Source organism: Notechis scutatus, chromosome Z (assembly GCF_049901735.1).
Source record: "Notechis scutatus isolate UNSWTSFEM ecotype Mainland chromosome Z, rNotScu1.2, whole genome shotgun sequence".
Classification (NCBI taxonomy): Eukaryota; Metazoa; Chordata; class Lepidosauria; order Squamata; family Elapidae; genus Notechis; species Notechis scutatus.
In genome coordinates, this window is record NC_142025.1 from 117,680,596 (window position 1) to 117,699,975 (window position 19,380).

General features: G+C 47.1%; 1 protein-coding gene across 1 annotated transcript in view; it reads left to right on the forward strand.

The window, feature by feature from the left end:
- Window positions 1–19,380, forward strand: part of LOC113422280 (myosin-6) — a 67,084-nt gene that overhangs the window by 37,824 nt on the left and 9,880 nt on the right. The window contains exons 20-34 of the mRNA XM_087946368.1: window positions 322–445; window positions 1,513–1,649; window positions 3,219–3,345; window positions 4,549–4,677; window positions 5,534–5,776; window positions 6,205–6,381; window positions 7,568–7,713; window positions 9,922–10,012; window positions 12,113–12,502; window positions 13,631–13,757; window positions 14,407–14,525; window positions 14,629–14,825; window positions 16,997–17,180; window positions 17,984–18,149; window positions 18,303–18,427. Of these exons, the coding sequence (XP_087802494.1) occupies window positions 322–445; window positions 1,513–1,649; window positions 3,219–3,345; window positions 4,549–4,677; window positions 5,534–5,776; window positions 6,205–6,381; window positions 7,568–7,713; window positions 9,922–10,012; window positions 12,113–12,502; window positions 13,631–13,757; window positions 14,407–14,525; window positions 14,629–14,825; window positions 16,997–17,180; window positions 17,984–18,149; window positions 18,303–18,427 (2,482 nt within the window). The remainder of the gene's footprint in view (window positions 1–321; window positions 446–1,512; window positions 1,650–3,218; window positions 3,346–4,548; window positions 4,678–5,533; window positions 5,777–6,204; window positions 6,382–7,567; window positions 7,714–9,921; window positions 10,013–12,112; window positions 12,503–13,630; window positions 13,758–14,406; window positions 14,526–14,628; window positions 14,826–16,996; window positions 17,181–17,983; window positions 18,150–18,302; window positions 18,428–19,380) is intronic.

Genomic DNA, 19,380 nt, shown 5'->3' on the forward strand with positions numbered 1-19,380 from the left:
TCCGAGGTTGGTAAAACGAGGACCCAGACTGATGGGAGGCCAAGATGCTGAATCTGTAAACCACTCGGAGAGATCTGGAAAGAAGGTTGATATAGGAGCCTAAAATCTATTGCTATTGCTGTTATGATGGCTATTAACAAGTGCCTTGTTTAGCGTTGGTTGTAAGTCGAGGAGCAACTGTACGCTCCACCGGATGCTGAAATGGTTAAGCAGTAGGTTTTGGGGCGAGAACCCCACAAGCATTTGGCTACTTCTCTTTCTGGTGAAATCTCAGTTAACCTTTAGCAAAAGAATACAGCCTAATTTTTCCTTTCTTGCCAGGTACCGGATCCTAAACCCAGCGGCCATTCCGGAGGGTCAGTTCATCGACAGCCGGAAGGGGGCTGAGAAACTTCTAAGCTCGCTGGACATCGACCACAACCAGTACAAATTTGGACACACCAAGGTGAGGCGAGCAAATCCCTTTTCCCATAGTCCTCAACTTACAACAGGAAAGGAGGGATGAGAAGAAGGGGGGAGAAAGGATGAAGGAAGAAAGGAAGGAAGGAAGGAAGGAAGGAAGGAAGGAAGGAAGGAAGGAAGGAAGGAAGGAAGGAAGGAAGGAAGGAAGGAAGGAAGGAAAAGAGAGGGAGGAAGGGGGAGGAGATGGAGGGAGAATGGGGAGGGAGAGAGGAAGGGAGGAAGGAGGGAGAGGGAGGAGAATGGGATGAAGAAAGGGAAGGAAGAAAGGAGAAGGGAGGGAGGGAAGAGGAGGGGAGAGAATGGGATGAAGGAAGAAAAGAGAGAGGGAGGGAAAGAAGGAAAGAGAGGGAAGAAAGGGGGAGCGAGGGTGGGTGGGAAGGAGGAGAAGGAGGGAAAATGGGGAGGGAGGAAGGAAGGAAGAAGGGAGGGAGGGAGGGAGGAGAATGGGATGAAGAAAGGGAGGGAAGAAAGGAGGAGGGAGGGAGGGGGAAGAGAATGGGAGGGAGGGAGGGAGGGAGGGAGGGAAAGAAGGAGAGAGAGGGAAGGAGGAGAAGGAGAGAGGAAGAGGGAGGGAGATGGAATGAAGAAAGAGGAAGAAAAGGAAGGGAGGAAGGAGAGGGAGGAGAAGGAAGGGAGAATGGTATGAAGAAGAGAGAGAGGGAAGGAGGGAAGGAAGGAAGGGAATCTGCAAGTGACTTTAAAGGAGACTTACCTTTTTTTGGACTTTAAGCTAAAACATTTTGTTTTTAGTTTAAAGTAGGGTTACTCAACCTTGGCAACTTGAAGCTCTGTGGACTTCGACTCCCAGAATTCTCCAGCCTGCATGAGAATCCTGGGAGTTGAAGTCCACCACCTCTTCAAATGGCCAAGCTGGAGGAAAAAACCTGTTTCAAAGTCACCGTCGGCATAAGCGACCACCAAAACAGAAATCTGTTGGACAAGTGGATCTTACAACCACGTTTTCCTTTTACGTTGCTTATTTATTTTATTTTTTTGTTCTAAATTTTGCGAATCGAACAAAACCCAAAGCCCTCTCTTCCCATCCCGCAGGTGTTTTTCAAGGCAGGGCTCCTGGGTCAACTGGAGGAGCTGCGTGATGAACGGCTGTCCAGGATTATCACCCGCATCCAAGCCCGGGCGAGGGGCCAACTCATGCGCATTGAGTTCCGGAAGATCATGGAGCGGAGGTGAGCCCGCGAGAAGAAGCCCGAGGTTATGGAGGGTGACCTCGACTGGAGAAGGACAAGGGTCAACAGATGAGGAAGACCCTCTTCTTAAATGCTGTCGGAATATCAAAGGACCAGCCTGCAGTGTCTCTGCTGGCCCAAATGGGGCACAGGGGGAGGCTCCTCCGTGGCCCGTTTTCGGCCAGCGGAGTGCTACGGGAGGCTGTTGAAGCCGGAAATGGGCCGCGGGGGAGCCTCGGACTCTTTTTGGCCAGCGGTGCTGCAGGAGGCTGTGGAGGCCAAAAACGGGCCACGTGGAGGCTCTCGTGCGGCCCACCTGTGGCCCAATTTCAGCCAGCAGGGTGTTGCGGGAGGCGTCCGTACTATCCCCCCCCCCCCCCTTCCCTGCTCCCCCCCCCACCAGCGGGCCCTCAGAGGACAACTACAATGCTGAACTGGACATCGAAAAAATCCAGTTTGACACCCCTGGTCTATAGCAAAGGTTCCCAATCTCCAGGGCCGGGGCCCACTACTGGGCCGCAGCCTTTTCAAAACTGGGTTGCGGAAGAAATTGGCTGCATCCAGTGATGGGATTTAAATGTTTTTACTACCAGTTCTGTGGGTGTAGCTTGGTGGGCGTGGCAGGGGAAGGATACTGCAAAATCTCCAGTCAGAGGCGGTGTTTGCCGGTTCTCCGAACTATTCAAAATTTCCGCTACCGGTTCTCCAGAACTGGTCAGAACCTGCTGAATACCCACCTCTGAAACTGACTCACAGGAGCGGCGGTGCAGGCGGCACGCACATGCTGCATAGCTCCACTGGTTGAGCTGTGTACGCATACACGTACGTGCCAGCCCACCGCTCACACAAATTGGTTGTAAGTGTAAGGACTGGTTGTAAGTCGCTGTTGTAACTTCAAATGGTCACTAAATGAATGGTTATAAGTCAAGGACCACCTGTTTCAGTCTCGCCTATGTCAAGAGTCCACTTCGGTGTGGCTTTAAGCTTCACCTGTGTGACTCCACCCTTGACGGTTTATAAGGCATAGTCGAAATGCAAAGTGTGTTATTATCACAACCAATTTCTTGTTGCGTTTAGAGGTTTACCTTCCGGAATGTTCCTTGATCGATTTATTTCTTGGGCTGATTCAGTTTTAGAGGCTGCCCAACTTCCCACCACTTTGAGTAGCTTATAACCTATAAAATATAAAGGAACAATTTGGGTAGTCCTCATTTAGCAACAAGGACCAGCAATTTGGTCGTTAAGCGAAGCAGCTATGGAGTGAAATGACAATTATCTTTAGGACCTTTCTCCAGCTTTCATTTGCTTTACAGATCTGTGAAAGGCGTAAATGTAAGGGTTGGGCAGGAAATTATTTTTTCGTCACCGTTGTAATCACGAATGGTCCCTAAATGAGTCCACTGCTGGAAAAAAAGGGGGGGCTTTTTTTTCACATTCTGCTTTGAATTGCAACAATAGTCGAATGCTTTGAAATTCCGAGGGTTTTTGAGGCGTGAATTCTGCGGGACGGAGGGAGAAAGGGGTTTTCTGAAAAGTTATGGTGTGGTTCTCCTTGGTCCCTTCCACCAGGGACGCTTTGCTCATTATCCAGTACAACATCCGAGCTTTTATGGGGGTAAAAAACTGGCCTTGGATGAAGCTGTTCTTCAAGATCAAACCTCTGCTGAAGAGCGCGGAAACTGAGAAAGAAATGCAGGTGACTGCTTTCATTCATTCATTCATTCATTCATTCTTTTTAATAGCTTTCCGTCTCAGTAGAATTGACTCTGGGCAGCAAACAATGTCCCCATAATTAAAACCTTAAAAATACAAAAGAGTTACATTTATATGTACATTTACACAGGCCATCCTCCACTTACAGCTGTAATTGAATCCGGGAATGTTGGAATTCATTGTTGGAATATATTTCCATGCAACAACTACAGTAGTTTACAGGTTTGGACCTATGATATATACTCTCTGCTCTTTTGTTCTAAGTAGAGTTTCCTGTTTCAGTTCAAAACTACAGTAGTTTACAAGTTTGGATCTATGATATATATACTCTCTGCTCTTTTGTTCTAAATAGAGTTTCCTGTTTCAGTTCAAAACAATTGAGCAGCAAAGCACATGGTGATTGTGCTCCTTGTTTGCTCTGTAGTGCTATATATAAACAGGATTTCTAACAGGAAATACGGTTGTAACTCATGCTAGTTATTAAGTGGGGGACCGTGGGACCCTTTTTATGACCTTGTTTGCAGTGGTTGCAGGTCGCAAAAGGGGAATCCCATGACCCCGGGACACTGAACCGTCATAAATAAGAAACAGTTACCAAGCATCTAAATTTTGATGGTGTGAATGCTGCAAAGCTCTTTTAACTTTGAAAAATGATCATAAGCCACATTTTTCAGTGCCATTGTAACTTTGCAGTCATTAAATGAACTATTGTAAGTCAAGGATTACCTGTAAGATCATTAAAGGCCTGCATATAAAAATGATTGCAGGAACCGGATATGTCTAGTCTAATGAAAAGATAGGCTAGGGGTGACATGATAGCAGTCTTCCAATATCTGAGGGGCTGCCACAAAGAAGAGGGAGTCAAGCTATTCTCCAAAGCACCTGTGGGTAGGATAAGAAGCAACGGGTGGGAACTAATCAAGGAGAGAAGCAACCTGGAACTAAGGAGAAATTTCCCGTTAGTGAGAAAATCAACCAGTGGAACTGCTTGCCACCAGAAGTTGTAGGTGCTTCATCACTGGAGGTTTTTAAGAAGAGACTGGACAGCTATTTGTCTGAAATGGTATATAGGCTCCTGCTTGAGGAGGGGGTTGGACTAGAAGACCTCCAATGTCCTTTCCATCTCTATTTTGATTGATTGATTGATTGATTGATTGATGATTGGTGATTCTTGCATTCTTCACAGACGATGAAAGAGGAATTCGGGAGGTTGAAGGAAGCTCTGGAGAAGTCAGAAACCCGGAGAAAGGAGCTGGAGGAGAAAATGGTTTCATTGCTCCAGGAGAAGAACGACCTCCAGTTGCAAGTCCAAGCTGTGAGTATATTTAGGCTACTTTATTCTCCCTTTTAACTCGGAGATTTACATCTTTTCTCCTTGCTCTGGAGTTCTTCCTTTACATGGAAAACTTGGAAATCTCTCAGGTTGGTTGCTTTCTCGCATGATCCAATGAGGTTATATCATTCGGTGCTAGAAGGGAGAGGGAGATTTGAGCAAACTTCTAGCACTGATAATGTTCCCTAGTTGGGCCATGAAACGTCTGCAAGGAAACCACCAAATTCAGAGAGCAGCAAGAACTCCACAGCCCTCCTCCTCCTCCTCCTCTTCCTCCTCTTCCTTCTCCTCCTCTTTCTCTTCCTTCTCCTCCTCTTCTTCCTTCTCCTCCTCCTCCTTCCTTCCTCCTCCTCCTCTTCCTCCTCTTCCTTCTCCTCCTCTTCCTCTTCCTTCTCCTCCTCTTCTTCCTTCTCCTCCTCCTCCTTCCTTCCTCCTCCTTCCTTCCTCCTCCTCCTTCTTCCTTCCTCTTCCTCCTCTTCCTTCTCCTCCTCTTCCTCTTCCTTCTCCTCCTCTTCTTCCTTCTCCTCCTCCTTCTTCCTCCTCCTCCTCTTCCTCCTCTTCCTTCTCCTTCTCCTCCTCTTCCTCTTCCTTCTCCTCCTCTTCTTCTTCCTTCTCCTCCTCCTCCTTCCTCCTCCTCCTCTTCCTCCTCTTCCTTCTCCTCCTCCTTCTTCCTTCCTCCTCCTTCGAGCACTGATGATATACCCTAGTTGGGTCTTGAAACCTGTGCTTGAAAATCACCCAGCTCGGAGAGCACCACAGTTCAACCCTTGAGCTGCGAATCTTCTCTTCTATTGGCTCTTCTTTTCTTCTCTCCTTCCTTTCTCCCCCTCCTCCCCAGGAACAAGACAATCTGAACGACGCGGAGGAACGTTGCGACCAGCTGATCAAGAACAAGATCCAACTGGAGGCCAAGGTGAAAGAGATGACCGAAAGGATAGAAGATGAAGAGGAGATGAACGCCGAACTGACTGCCAAGAAGCGGAAGCTGGAAGATGAATGTTCGGAACTCAAGAAAGATATTGATGACCTGGAGTTGACTTTGGCCAAGGTGGAGAAGGAGAAGCATGCCACGGAGAACAAGGTACATTGAAAGTAGTCCTCGACTTATTACCACAGTTGTGTTGTGGCCCGCCGGTGGCTAGCGGAGCTGGCAGCAGAGCCAGACAGTAGTGAGGAGGTTGTGGGTGGGGGGAGAACCTGGGCCAGTCCTGGAGGCTGAGGAAGGCTTGGTGGGCGTGGCAAGGGAAGGTTATTGCAAAATCCCCATTCTCTCTCCACCCCACTAACCTGCTTTCCAGTTCCGTTCTCCTGTGCAGGGCAACCAAAGAAGACCCAGCCAACCAGCTGGGATTGGGGAGGTGGAGAATAGATGGGGGCGGGGTCAGTCGGAGGTGGGATTTGCTGGCTCTCCAATCTCAAAATTTTACGCTACCGGCTCTCCAGAACCGGTCAGAACCTGCTGAATATACCACCTCCGGTACAGTACCTTCAGACTGGTTCTCTTTTCAGGTGAAAAACCTGACCGAAGAAATGGCCGGTCTGGATGAGATCATCGCCAAACTGACCAAGGAGAAGAAATCCCTCCAGGAGGCCCACCAACAAGCGTTGGATGACTTCCAGGTTGAAGAAGACAAGGTCAACAGCCTGAGCAAAGCCAAGATGAAGCTGGAACAACAAGTGGACGATGTGAGTGGAGGGAGGCAGGAGGTGTCTGTCCAGTCATCCGGGGGTTCTTGGTCCACCTGGATGGAGGTTTTCTAACCAACGGGGGCAGCTTTGTGGGAAGATTAGGACCCTTGCAATCCTTGGCTGGGGTGGGATGTCCATCCGTCCTTAATTGCCCTCGGCAACATCTAGAGAACATCTTCTAGAGGTTTGGGATAGGCCTGGCTTCTTCGTTTTATGCGCCAGTGAGTTAGAGAAGGGAAGTAAAAGCTACGGGATGTTTCGATATTGGCTCGTGCTGGTTGGTGATGGATTGCTAGGGATATTAAATCTGGAGTATCCAGAGATAGTCAGAGGGTGAAGGTGGCATGGTTTGTGGCGTGGCCCATCGTCCATGATTATACTTAAAGGGCAATTTGGTGGCATTCAGTTTTGTATTCAAAATCTTCTTCTTCTTTTCACCTCTTCTCTTCTTTTCTCTTCTTTTTTTCCTTCCTTCCTCTCTTTCCCTTCTCTACTTCTTTTCTTCCTTCCTTCTCTTTCTTTTCCTTCCTTCCTTCTTCTCTTTCCCTTCTTTATTTCTTTCCTTTCCTTCCTTCCTCTCTCTTTTTTCCTTCTTTTCTTTCTTCCTTCCTTCTCTTGTTTCTTCCTTCCTTCCCTTCTTCCTTCCCTCCTTTCCCCTCCCTCCCTCTTTCTTTCTTTCTTTCTTCTTCCTTCCCCTTCTTCCCCTTCATTCCTTCCCTCCCTCCCTCCTTTCTTCCTTTTTCCTTTCTTCCTTCCCTCCTTTCCCCTCCCTCTTTCTTTCTTTCTTTCTTTCTTTCTTTCTTTCTTTCTTTCTTTCTTTCTTCCTTTCTTCCTTCCTTTCTTCCTTCCTTCCTTCCATTCTTCCCCTTCCTTCCTTCCCTCCCTCCCTCCTTTCTTCCTTCTTCCTTTCTTCCTTCCCTCCTTTCCCCCTCCCTCCCTCTTTCTTTCTTTCTTTCTTTCTTTCTTTCTTTCTTTCTTTCTTTCTTTCTTTCTTTCTTTCTTCCTTCCTTCCTTCCTTCCTTCCTTCCTTCCTTCCTTCCTTCCTTCCTTCCTTCCTTCCTTCCTCCCTTCTTCCTTCCTTCTTCCTTTCTTCCTTCCCTCCTTTCCCCCTCCTTCCCTCCCTCCCTCCCTCCCTTCCCTCCTCTCTCTCCCTCTCCTCTCTTCTCTCTCTTCCCCTCAACAGCTGGAAGGTTCTCTGGAACAGGAGAGGAAAATCCGGATGGATCTCGAACGGTCCAAAAGAAAACTTGAAGGAGACTTTAAGTTGGCACAAGAGAACATCATGGACTTGGAGAACGACAAACAACAGCTGGAAGAGAAAATTAAAAAGTAAGGAAGAGCCAGCTCTGTACTTTTGGGTTCTCCAGTCAAGAGTCTCAGGGGGTCCCCCCGCCCACAAAAATTGCCAAGCGCAAAAGCTTTCATATTTTTCTCCAAAATAAGGACGAAAATGAAACTGGTCTCATCATTCCACCAGAATTTCTGTCATCCTTAACTGGTTGGGAAGGCATTAGCTTCCTTCTCCAAACTGGAGAATGACTTAATTGTTCCTGGAATCCAGAAATCCCAGTTTATAGAGTTCTGTAGCCCAGTTTTATGGGGTGGGAAAAATACAGATAGAGTCCAGAAGTTTAGGTAGTCCTTGACTTACGACCACAATAGAGCTTGGAAGTTCAGTTGTTAAGCAATGTGGTCATTAAGTGAGGCATCCCATGACTGTGCCTGATTTTACAACCTTTTTGCTATGGTTGGTTTTTTAATATACATTTTTATTAGTTTATCAAAATATAAAATGTAAAGAGAAATTTTAAAAAAAATCAGAAAACTGGGGGGAGGAGGAAGGAAGGAAGGAAAGAGAGAGAAAGGAAGGAAAGAGAGAGAGAAAGGAAGGAAGGAAAGAAAGAGAGAAAGGAAGGAAGAAAAGGAAGAAAGAAAGAAAGAAAGAAAGAAAGAAAGAAAGAAAGAAAGAAAGAAAGAAAGAAAGAAAGAAAGAAAGAAAGAAAGAAAGAAAGAACAAAAGAAAGAAAGAACAAAAGAAAGAAAGAACAAAAGAAAGAAAGAAAGAAAAAAGAAAATAAGGAAAGAAAGAAAAGAGAGAGAAAGGAAGGTAGGGAAGGAAGGAAGGAAGGAAGGAAGGAAGGAAGGAAGGAAGGAAGGAAGGAAGGAAGGAAGGAAGGAAGGAAGGAAGGAAGGAAAGAGAAAATATGGTGTAAAGAGGTAAGAAAAAGGCATCGACTTCCCTCTTTAGCACAGTATAAGATAACATCACAACTTCAACTTTTTACTTTTATACAGCAGTATATATACTAGCCATTCCTATAGCAACAAACTTATCTAAACAGCAAAAACAAAATCAAAGTTTTTTTTCTTTTTCCCCCCCATCTCATGCCCAAAATCAGGAAGGCATTTCTCAATAGAAACAAAATGGAATTTATTCTCTTCTTTAGATAAAAGAGTCCATTTAACCATGCTGTGGAGAATAGTACCTTTTTGCTGGCACGTTGTGAAGGGAATCTCACAGTTGTTAAGCGAATGCAGCTTTTCCCATTAACTTTGCTTGCTGGAGGCCAGCTAATTGCGAACTCGGGGACATTGTAATGATCATGAGCCAGGACCTGTTGTAAGTCACTTTTTCCAGTGCCGTCGTAACTTGAAACACCTGCTAAACTAATGGCCGTAAGTCAAGGATTACTTGCATAGTGGAGACTGCCAGGTGGGTTGAGAAGCTGGACACTCTGTGACACTTGGGCAACAGAGCAGAGTTGAAGAAGTTGCAGATCAGGGGTGGTATTCTACCGGTTCGGCCCAGTTCGGTTGAACCAGTAGCTCCGAGGATCATCTATGAACGAACCGGTTTGCTCCAACGATCAGCTGCTGGGCCCGCCCACCTGCCCTGCCTCTATTCTGACCTTTATTTCCTGGTTTTCAAGCTCAGCTGTTTCGGGCAGCACAGTGAATTGCCGTGCGTCAGCTGTTTAACACAGAGGGAGAGGGCAGGATTGCAGGAGCAGGCCAGTAGCAAACCTTCTGCGCATGTGCGAAGTGCACGTTTGGTGCAAACGCACGCTCACCGAACCGGTTGTTACACCAGTTGAACCACACCCTTGGATCAGATGGATAGAGACAGTCCTCAACATACGACCACAATTGAGCTCAAAATGTCTCTTGCTACGCGGGACATTTCTTAAGCGAATTATTTGTAGCTTTTAATGACCTTTCTTGCCACATGAGTTAAGCGAATCCCCGTTAAACGAATCACCCGGTTGTTACGTGAATTTGGCTTCCCCATTGACTTGGTCACAAAAAGGGGTCCAGCTAACCTCCTGGGTCGCCACAACCATCGTAAGTATGAGTCTGTGGCCAAGCGACTGAGTTTCAATCACGGGTGAGACAACAGGGATGCTGCAAAGGTTGTAAGTCTGAGAAATTGTCACTTTTTTCAGTGCCGTGGTACTGGTCGCTAAATGAACTGCTTGTTATAAGATGAGGACTCCCTTTATGGAGAAGGGTTTTACTTTCCAGAATTCTCTTTGGCAGGAAAGAGTTTGATATCAACCAGCAGAACAGCAAGATTGAAGACGAACAAGCTCTGGCCTCACAGCTGCAGAAGAAACTCAAGGAGCTCCAGGTAAAAACACATTTTGCTTGATGCTCCGGTCAGGGAAAGGGAGAAATTCCCCCAAATTCTGCACCATCCCTCTGTTTTGCCCCTTCCTAAATCACAGGAAGTGAAGCTTATTTATTTATTTATACAAATTATATTGCCGCCTATTCACAATGGCGACTCAAGGCAGCTTACAGGAATATAAAAAAACACCATAATCATCATCTTTTAATGACCCCAGAATCCCTTGCAGGGAAGAGTTTGGGCGACTGAATGGAGCTGAGCGATTACTGGCCGGATGCTTTTCTTGTCACCAACGCGGAGTTATATCCAGCAAATATAATCTCAATATAAAAACATCATATATAAAAAAAGTAAAACCAATAAAAGAGCATAGTCAAAGAATGAATTAATAACATATATAATAACCCCCCCCACCTTGGCGACACCACATCACACGAGCCATTTAATGGGCTCCATCCCGCTTTAGGTTTCCCAGGCCATCTGGCATAACTAGGTCTTCAGCGCTTTCCGGAAGAGTGTCAGAATAGGGGCCAGGTTAATCTCCGGGGGAATGATGTTCCAGAGAGAGGGAGCCACCACAGACAAGGTCCTTCTTCTGGGTCCCACCAGGTATATCTCTCTTGGCCTAGGCTAAGGGATGGGACCCACAACATTCCTTGCCTCCTTGCCTTGGTGGGTCGGGTAGATATGACCGGCAAGAGATGGTCCTTCAGATAACCTAGTCCAAAACCGTGAAGGGTTTTAAAGGTGACAACCATCACCTTGAATTGCACCCTAAAGCAAATCGGCAATAAATGAAACTCCCACAGGAGAGGTGATACCTGTGGACACACCGAGATCTGCACAAAACCACACGGACCGCTGCATTTTGCACCAACTGCAGCAGCCCCATGTAGAGCACGTTGCAATAGTCAAGGCAGGAAATGACTAGGGCAGGGGTGTTAAACTCGCGGCCCGTGGGCCAGATGCGCTATACGCATTGACCACACTCACCCCCGGTTTAGCGAAGGGGAAAAAGTCACAATATGTCATGTGATGATGATGTGAGTTTGACACCCCTGGACTAGGGCATGAGTGACCGTGAGTAGGGATTGCTGGTCCAGGAAAGGGCGTAACTAGCTAGAAAGCGTGGTCCTGTGCAGAAGCTCAAAAATATTGGCAGAAAATTAGAAATTGGCTGGAGGAAATGACAAGAGAACATATCGAATTCAAACCAGAGTCCTTTCTATTAGGGATCTTTGATAAACAAATACCAAAAAAAGTGAAATATATAATAGTACATATTTTGACAGCAGCTAGATTGGCTTTTGGACAATGTTGGAAACAGCCTCATGTTCCATCAGAGGAGATGATTATTCAAAAAATTTCAAGTTGTGCAGAAATGGACAAATTAACCTTGGCATTAAAAAATAAAGACACTTCAATATACTACAACAGCTGGAACTGCTGGTACAAATGGATAGACCAAAGATAGACTTCACACTAAAAGGCAAAAGAGGATAGGATAGAACCGTAGTAGTGATATACGGATATATGTAAGGATTAAGCATGTATATGGCATAAAATAAGGATAAAAAGGAGGTCTCACAAACTGTTGAAGATGAACATGTTTTTGATTGTTTTCTATCTTTTTCTTTCTATTTTCTTCTTCCTTTCTTCTTTTCTTTTTCTCTCTTACATTTATGTATGTGTTGTTGGTCTGTTTTAATTGTAAAATCAATAAAATTTATTTTAAAAAAAAAGATTAGTTAGAAAGCAAGAAATCTATGTGGGGGGAAAACCACCACATAGCCACACCCACCTAATCACGTGACCACCTGGTCACACCCACCTGACCACGTCCTCAGAACCAGTAGTAAAAAAAATTGAATCTCACCACTGGGGTGGTGGATGGTTTTGCATGCAAACTAGACCCTGTGCATGCACAGATGAAGCTGTTAGCTCCGCTTGCTCACCTGGCACTCACCTTCAGCTGCGTCTACCGGTTCCTAACAGGCCACGGACCGGTATTGGTCTGCAGCTCGGGGGTGGGTGGGGGTTGGGGAGCCCTGATCTAGAAGATTGAAGAATCTAGCGATTTGTCTTTTTCCCACTGTTCAGGCACGGATCGAGGAGCTGGAAGAGGAGATGGAGGCAGAACGCGCGGCTCGTGCCAAGGTGGAGAAACAGCGCTCGGACCTTTCACGAGAACTGGAAGAGATCAGCGAGCGCCTGGAGGAGGCCGGAGGAGCCAACTCGGTGCAGATCGAGCTGAATAAGAAGCGGGAGGCCGAGTTCCAGAAGATGCGACGCGACCTGGAAGAGGCCACGCTGCAGCACGAGGCCACGGCGGCCACCTTGCGCAAGAAGCACGCGGATTCCGTGGCGGAGCTGGGCGAGCAGATCGACAACCTGCAGCGGGTGAAGCAGAAGCTGGAGAAGGAGAAGAGCGAGCTGAAGCTAGAACTCGACGACGTGGCCTCCAATATGGAGCAGATTCTGAAGGCCAAGGTGTTGTGTCAGTAGAGGGGAGGGTCCCAATACCAGCCAAGTGGGCTGTGGATGACACAAACTCATTCTTGGGTAGATGGGTGTGACAGGGTCTACAGGTGGACGCTGGGAGGAAAATCTGGGGTCCCTGGTGCTCTGTGAGCTGGGTTGTTTTCTTGAAGACGTTTCATGACCCAACTAGGGAACATCATCAGTCATCAATATAGCACTGATGATGTTCCCTAGTTGTATTATGAAATGTCGGCAAGCAAGCAACCCAGCTCAGAGAGCCCCAAAAACAGTTGTCCTTCCCTTCCTCCTCTCCCAAAACCCCACTCCTTTCTAGCACTGATGATGTTACCTAGTTGGGTCATGATATTATCATCATCCTCTTTTAATGACCCCATGATCCTTTGCGGGGTGGAGTCTGGGCCACTGAATGGAGCTAAGGCCGGATGCCCTTCCCTGTCACCAATGCGGAGGTTTTTTTTCCAGCAGATATATTCTCATTGCGTCCAGAGAGAGAAATATCTGCCTCTACCCAGGATTGAACTCACAGCCTCCTGATTATGAGGCAAGAGCTCAATCTCTAGGCCACTACACCACTCTACATGGGTTATGAAATATTGGCAAGAAAACAACCAAGGATCCCACAGTTGTCCTTTTCCTCCTCCTCCTCCTCCTCCTCCTCCTCCTCTCCACAAACCCCTTCTAGCACTGATTATGTTCTCTAGTTTAGTCATGAAACATCTACAACTCAAAGAACCTCACAGTTGATCTCTGAGCTACCAATATTCTCTTCTCTTCCATTAGTAAGGAAAATAAGTACTAGAAGCCAAGCTGGGCACCTTCTCCTGGACTGGCTTCAGGACCTTAAATGTCATAGATGCTACTACCATCAACTGATATAGGATTAGTAAGATGTCCCTCACGTAGGACCACCTCACAAGCCATAGGTTTGGTATCCTGCACAGGGAAACTCTACAACTCACCTCTGAGATCCCCAAAACCATCTTGTTCCAGTGGTTGAAGGCATCTTCCATGCCTAGGTCCTTTCAAGTGAAGTTAACCACCATGTGGCTTTGTTGGAGAACGTGCTCTAGCTTCTGCCAGGCTTTCTTCGGGTTTAATTCTTCTGTTTCCTGGCAGGCAAATTTGGAGAAGATGTGCCGTACCATCGAGGACCAGTCTACAGATCACCGCGCCAAGTTGGAGGAGACTCAACGGACCCTGAATGACACAAACACCCAGCGAGCGAAACTGCTCACTGAAAATGGTACTGGCTACCATATTTCTCCCTCTTGTTGTCTATGTTGGTTCTCCTTCGTCCAGGTCATGGTTGTCCCAAAAGTAGTTCTCCAAAAGACAACTGGGCTTTTTTTCCCCTTGAAGATCTTTCACTTCTCATCCAAGAAGTTTCTTCAGTTCTGACTGAATGGTGGAGGATGGAAGGATTTATATTCATTTGCAGTCATCTGGTCATTAGTATTCCCTTTGAGAGTCATTGAGGCCACTTGGAGGTTTATCTGTGCCTTTAGGGCCTCCTGAATAGTGCAAATGGGTGTGGAACTTTCTTGGAACTGCTGAAAAGAGTGTATTGTAAACATTTAAAATCCATTTGCACTACTCTAGAGATCCTGAGGGCACCGATAAATCTCCAAGTGGCCTCAACAACTTTCAGAGAAAGTACTAGCGACCAGATGACTGCAAGGAATATAAATCCTACCGTTCTCCACCATTCAGTCAGCACTGAAGAAGCTTCTTGGATGAGAAGAAAAAGGTCTTCAAGGAAAAATAAAGACAATCCAGTTGCCTCTTTGTGTCTCCCTCTTGTTTTTCTACACCTCTTTATGAGGTCCACCCAAGAGGAAACTTCTATCTCGTGTGGCTTCTGGCACCCACCTTTCCTCCTTTCCCGCCCTCAGGAGAACTCGCCCGACAGCTTGAAGAGAAAGAGGCCCTTGTTTCCCAGCTGACCCGTGGGAAACAATCCTACACACAACAGATGGAGGATCTCAAGAGACAACTGGAAGAGGAGACCAAGGTGAAGAAACGTCACTTGGGAAATGTGGGTCTGGGTTTTTGAGATGAAGGTAGGAGGTGTGATGGGCATCCTCCAAACTGACACATGTTCCTCGCTGCCGTAGGCCAAAAACGCTCTAGCGCATGCTTTGCAGTCCTCCCGCCACGACTGCGACCTTCTGAGGGAACAGTATGAGGAAGAGATGGAGGCCAAAGCTGAGCTCCAGCGTGTCCTCTCCAAGGCCAACTCGGAGGTGGCCCAGTGGAGAACCAAGTATGAAACGGATGCCATCCAGAGAACGGAGGAGCTGGAGGACGCCAAGTAAGTGAGGGAGATGAATTCAAGAGGCCAGGATGGGCAAGGTAGATGGCCACCTTGGATCACCAACAAGCATGACTTTCGACATGGTGTTCATGCTTGGAGATACCACCGCTTAAGGGAGTTGTGCTCAATTCTATGACCATTTTTGCTGTGGTGGTTGGTCATGTCGTTAAGTGAATCCAGCTTCCCTTGTTGACTTTGCTTATGTCCAAAGCCAGCTGGGAAAGTTACAAATGGTGATCATGTGACCTCGTGTTGTGGTAAGCCGGCAGCAGGTGTGGACGGTGGAGGAGAGTGAGGACTCGGATGAGGGGCTGGGACCATCAGGGAGTGGACTGCTGCCTTCAGGGATTGTGGGAGCTGGTAGCAGTGATGAGGAGGTTCCCGAGGAGCCTGTGCCAAGTGTGTGTGAGTGCAGGATGATTCGTAGAAGAGAACAACTGGAGCAGCACAGGCGACTCGGGAGTAAGGATGCAACGTAATGGCCCCTCCCTCCAGGGAATATAAGCCTGGTTTCAAAAGGTTTTTGCTTTTGCAGAAAGCAAAAACGTTCTGAGGACTCAGCATTATGTGTAGAGACTCTGGATTATCTGAAGAGTTCTGTCAAGGCTTTTTTGGTTGGACTAATTGGCTTCAAGCCATCTTTTATCTACAAAGAAGTTATTTGTAGATTAAAGCTATGAAGGTTTGAGTTGCTGCGTTTGTTTGAGATTTTCTTGCTGGTAACAGGGTTGGATCAGAACACGTTGGGACAGTACCACTGTCATATATACATGCCAGTCGCCAAGCATCCGAAATTTGATCCTGGGACCTCAGGGACTCTGACAGTTGTAAGTGTGAAGACGAGTTTGTCGGTCTTTTTTTTTTCCAACAAAGTCATCACTTCGAATGGTCATTAAATGAACGGGTTGTAAGTCAAGGACTACCTGTATCCAAAATTGATTTTGGAAGGGCTTATAGATGGCAATATTTTCTATCTGGACTACTGTGTGTTTTGACAACCTCTCCAGGATGAGATTGAGCTATTGAGGAAGGACATCGGAGTCTCGAAACCCTCGTTTGGGAACTGTTCATAGCTTCTGGCCTCCATATTTTTGTGCCTCATAAACATGTGCCCCATATATGCGTTTGTCCTCCTTCCTCCCTTCCCGTGTCTTCTCTACCCCTCCTGTTGTGGCCTGTTGGCTGCTGGCCCCTCCAACAACTGAATCAGAGGAGGGGGAGGAAGAGGAGGTGTGGGAGTCAGGGTTAGCATCAGGACAACCTGAGATGCTCCAAGGGGGAAGAGGGAATGGAGCTGGCAGAGAGGGGGGGGGAGGAGGGGAGGGAGGGAGAGGGGGAGCCTGGGCCATCCATCAACCCTCAGATGGAGAGTCAACATGTCTGGAAGTGGCTAATGAGGAAGAGGAGGAACAGCTGGGTCCAGTGCCTGACGCACGGATGAGCAGAAGGCAGAGGAGAGGAGAGCAGTGGAAATCTATGGGCCGGTCCTTGGGAAGGAAGAGCCACCGCTACTAGTGAGACCCCACCCTAGCTCTGGGGGTAAAAGGCAGGGGGCGGAGATGAATAGATGTGACAGACAACTATTCATCTTCCGGACGGACGGACTTGTTAGCCTGCGAGAGAAACTTTTCACCGGGGCTGCCAGCGCTCCTAATTAAAGGAATCTTTTAAATTCACATCAGAGGGTTTGTCGTGTTTGGGGAGCTGGGTCAGAACACCTGCCCTCAAGACCCCGGGCATCTCTTTTCACCGGTGCTTCCTCTAATGAAGAAGCTTTTGGCTCGGGTTATATTTGACCTCGACAGTGTATAAGACGAGCAAAAAGCTTGTTGGTTGGAGGAGATTTCCCCACTTAAAAACACCAAGGTAGGTGGGTAGGGATGGTTTTGCTGGGGGGGATGTCCTGGTTTTGAGGACCAAAAACTTATCTTTGTCCTACAGAGCCAAAACGAGCAAGGGAGGACTATATATCTTCCAGACTCCAAATTTATGGTTTCCACCTTATTTACAAATCTGTCGCAGAGCATGAGATGATCAGTTGGATTGGGCTGGCCACTCGTGGTGTTCTTCATCCAGAGAAGAACGGGGGACTTGCTTTCCCCATCAGCTGTGGGAAGGAGAAGTCCTCCTCCACAGGTAACCTTCTCTTGGTTGTCCTCATGTGCCAGGAAGAAGCTGGCCCAGAGGCTGCAGGAGGCGGAGGAAGCCGTGGAGGCGGTGAACGCCAAGTGTTCGTCGCTGGAGAAGACCAAACACCGCCTGCAGAACGAGATTGAAGATCTGATGGTGGATGTGGAGCGCTCGAACGCGGCCGCAGCTGCCCTGGACAAGAAGCAAAGGAACTTCGATAAGGTGAGGTTCACAGAGACCATCCGTCTCGGGTCCCATAGAGGACACTGCTCCAGTTCAGTTGGAAGCATTCACTTGCCTGCGTGTCTGGGACTTGGTAGTTCCTTCTGGCTTCCCCAATGACTTTGGTTGTGGGAAGCCACCAGGAAATTGCCTTGCCTAATAACTGTGGGATTCAGTTAACAATGACAAGCAGGACTTCAGGGATTGCTGTCGCTAAGCAATGCAGTCACATGTCAGACTACATCGTTTATCAACAGAAATTGCTGTCGTGACTGCCTGTATAGGGGGGAAGAGGAAAAAGAAAGGAAAGGGAAACGGAAGAGGAGGAGGATGGAGGAGAAGGAAAAGAGGAGAAAGAGGAGGGGAAGTGGAAGGGGAGGAGGGGGAGGGGAAAGGAAAAGTGAAAGAGGATGAAAGAAGGAAAGGAGGAGGAGGAGGAAAAGAGGACAAATGAGGGTAAGTGGAAGAGGAGAAGGGAAAGAAAAGGGAGGAGGGAAAGAAGGGGAAAGAGAAAGGGGAGAGAAGGAGGAGGATGAAAGGAGAAGGGGAGGAGCGGAAAAGGAGAAGGAGAAAAAGGAAAAAGAAGGGGAGGGGAGGAGAAGGGGAGAGGGAGGAGGGAAAGAAAAGGGGAAAGAGAAAGGGGAGAGGAGGAGAAGGATGAAAGGGGAAGGGGATAAGAAAGAGGAGGAAGGAGAAATGAAGGAGAAGGAGGAGGAGGAGAAGGGGAAGGAGAAGAAGGAAATAGGATAAAAGAAAAAGAAGAAACCCGACTCTTTTGCCTCCCTCCTCCTCTTCCGCCTCAGATCCTCTCCGAATGGAAGCAGAAGAACGAAGAATCTCAGGCAGAACTAGAGGCGTCCCAGAAAGAGTCCCGTTCCCTCAGCACCGAGCTCTTCAAGCTAAAGAACGCCTATGAGGAGTCCCTGGAACTCCTGGAGACCTTAAGAAGAGAGAACAAGAACTTGCAAGGTGGGTTGAACTGGGTGGGCAGGAGGAGGGGCAGAAGTGGCTCCTCAAAGCCTCCTTGCTTGGTGGTGCCAGATGTTGAGCGATATCCCTTCCCTCTCCTCCTCCCCTTCCTCAGAGCGTGGCCCAAATCTCTTCCTTCCTCTCTATCCACAGAGGAGATTTCGGATCTCACCGAACAGCTGAGCCAAGGGGCCAAAAGTATGCATGAGCTGGAAAAAGTGAGGAAGCAGCTGGAGTCTGAGAAAGTGGACTTACAGGCCGCTCTGGAGGAGGCAGAGGTGAGGTTCCTTGCTTACCTTCCCTTAAAACATCACATTTTCCCCCTCTCTTATGTCTCTCCTATTTCACTATAAAAGCAATTTAAAGCATCTGAAGCAGTAGTTAGAGTCCCTTCCCAGGTGGGAAGGGAGACAAGCTGCTTTACTCACTGATTTCACCTATTCTCAAAGAGAGGCAATATTCTGGAACAGGAGGCATTTAATGAAAGGCACAAAAGAGCTAGAGAGAACAGGACAGAATCTGGAATAGGAAGCATTTAATTAAAAGCACAAGAGAGCTAAACAGAATCTGGGATAGGAAGCATTTAATTAAAGGCACAAAATAGCTAAAGAAAACAGAGCAGAATCTGGAATAGGAAGCATTTAATTAAAAGCACAAGAGAGCTAAACAGAATCTGGGATAGGAAGCATTTAATTAAAGGCACAAAATAGCTAAAGAAAACAGAGCAGAATCTGGAATAGGAAGCATTTAATTAAAAGCACAAGAGAGATAAACAGAATCTGGAATAGGAAGCATTTAATTAAAAGCACAAAAGAGCTAAAGAGAACAGCAGAATCTGGAATAAAAGGCACAGGAGAGCTAAGTATTTTCACAGTGCTATCCCTATAAGATTTTCTGTTTCTACTGCCTTTTAAAAGAAAACAACACTGCAAATCCAGATTGTGTAAAAAAAACAAACCTGCAGATATCACATTGATTCCACAGCCCAGATTCCATTAAAAAAAATAAGTGGAATTTTAGAAAAAAAGGACAAGGAAGGAAGCTGCTAACTCATAAAGCCTTGGCCCATTAGAAAGAAAGCGACTCTAATTTGAGGTAATTTTTAGAGTCACTTTTTTTCTAATGGGCCAATGCTTTATGAAGGGGCCTTGGAGGTCTTCTAGTCCAACCCCTTGCTCAAGCAGGAGAATCTATACTAAATGGTTGTCCAATCCCTTCAAAAACCTTGGAT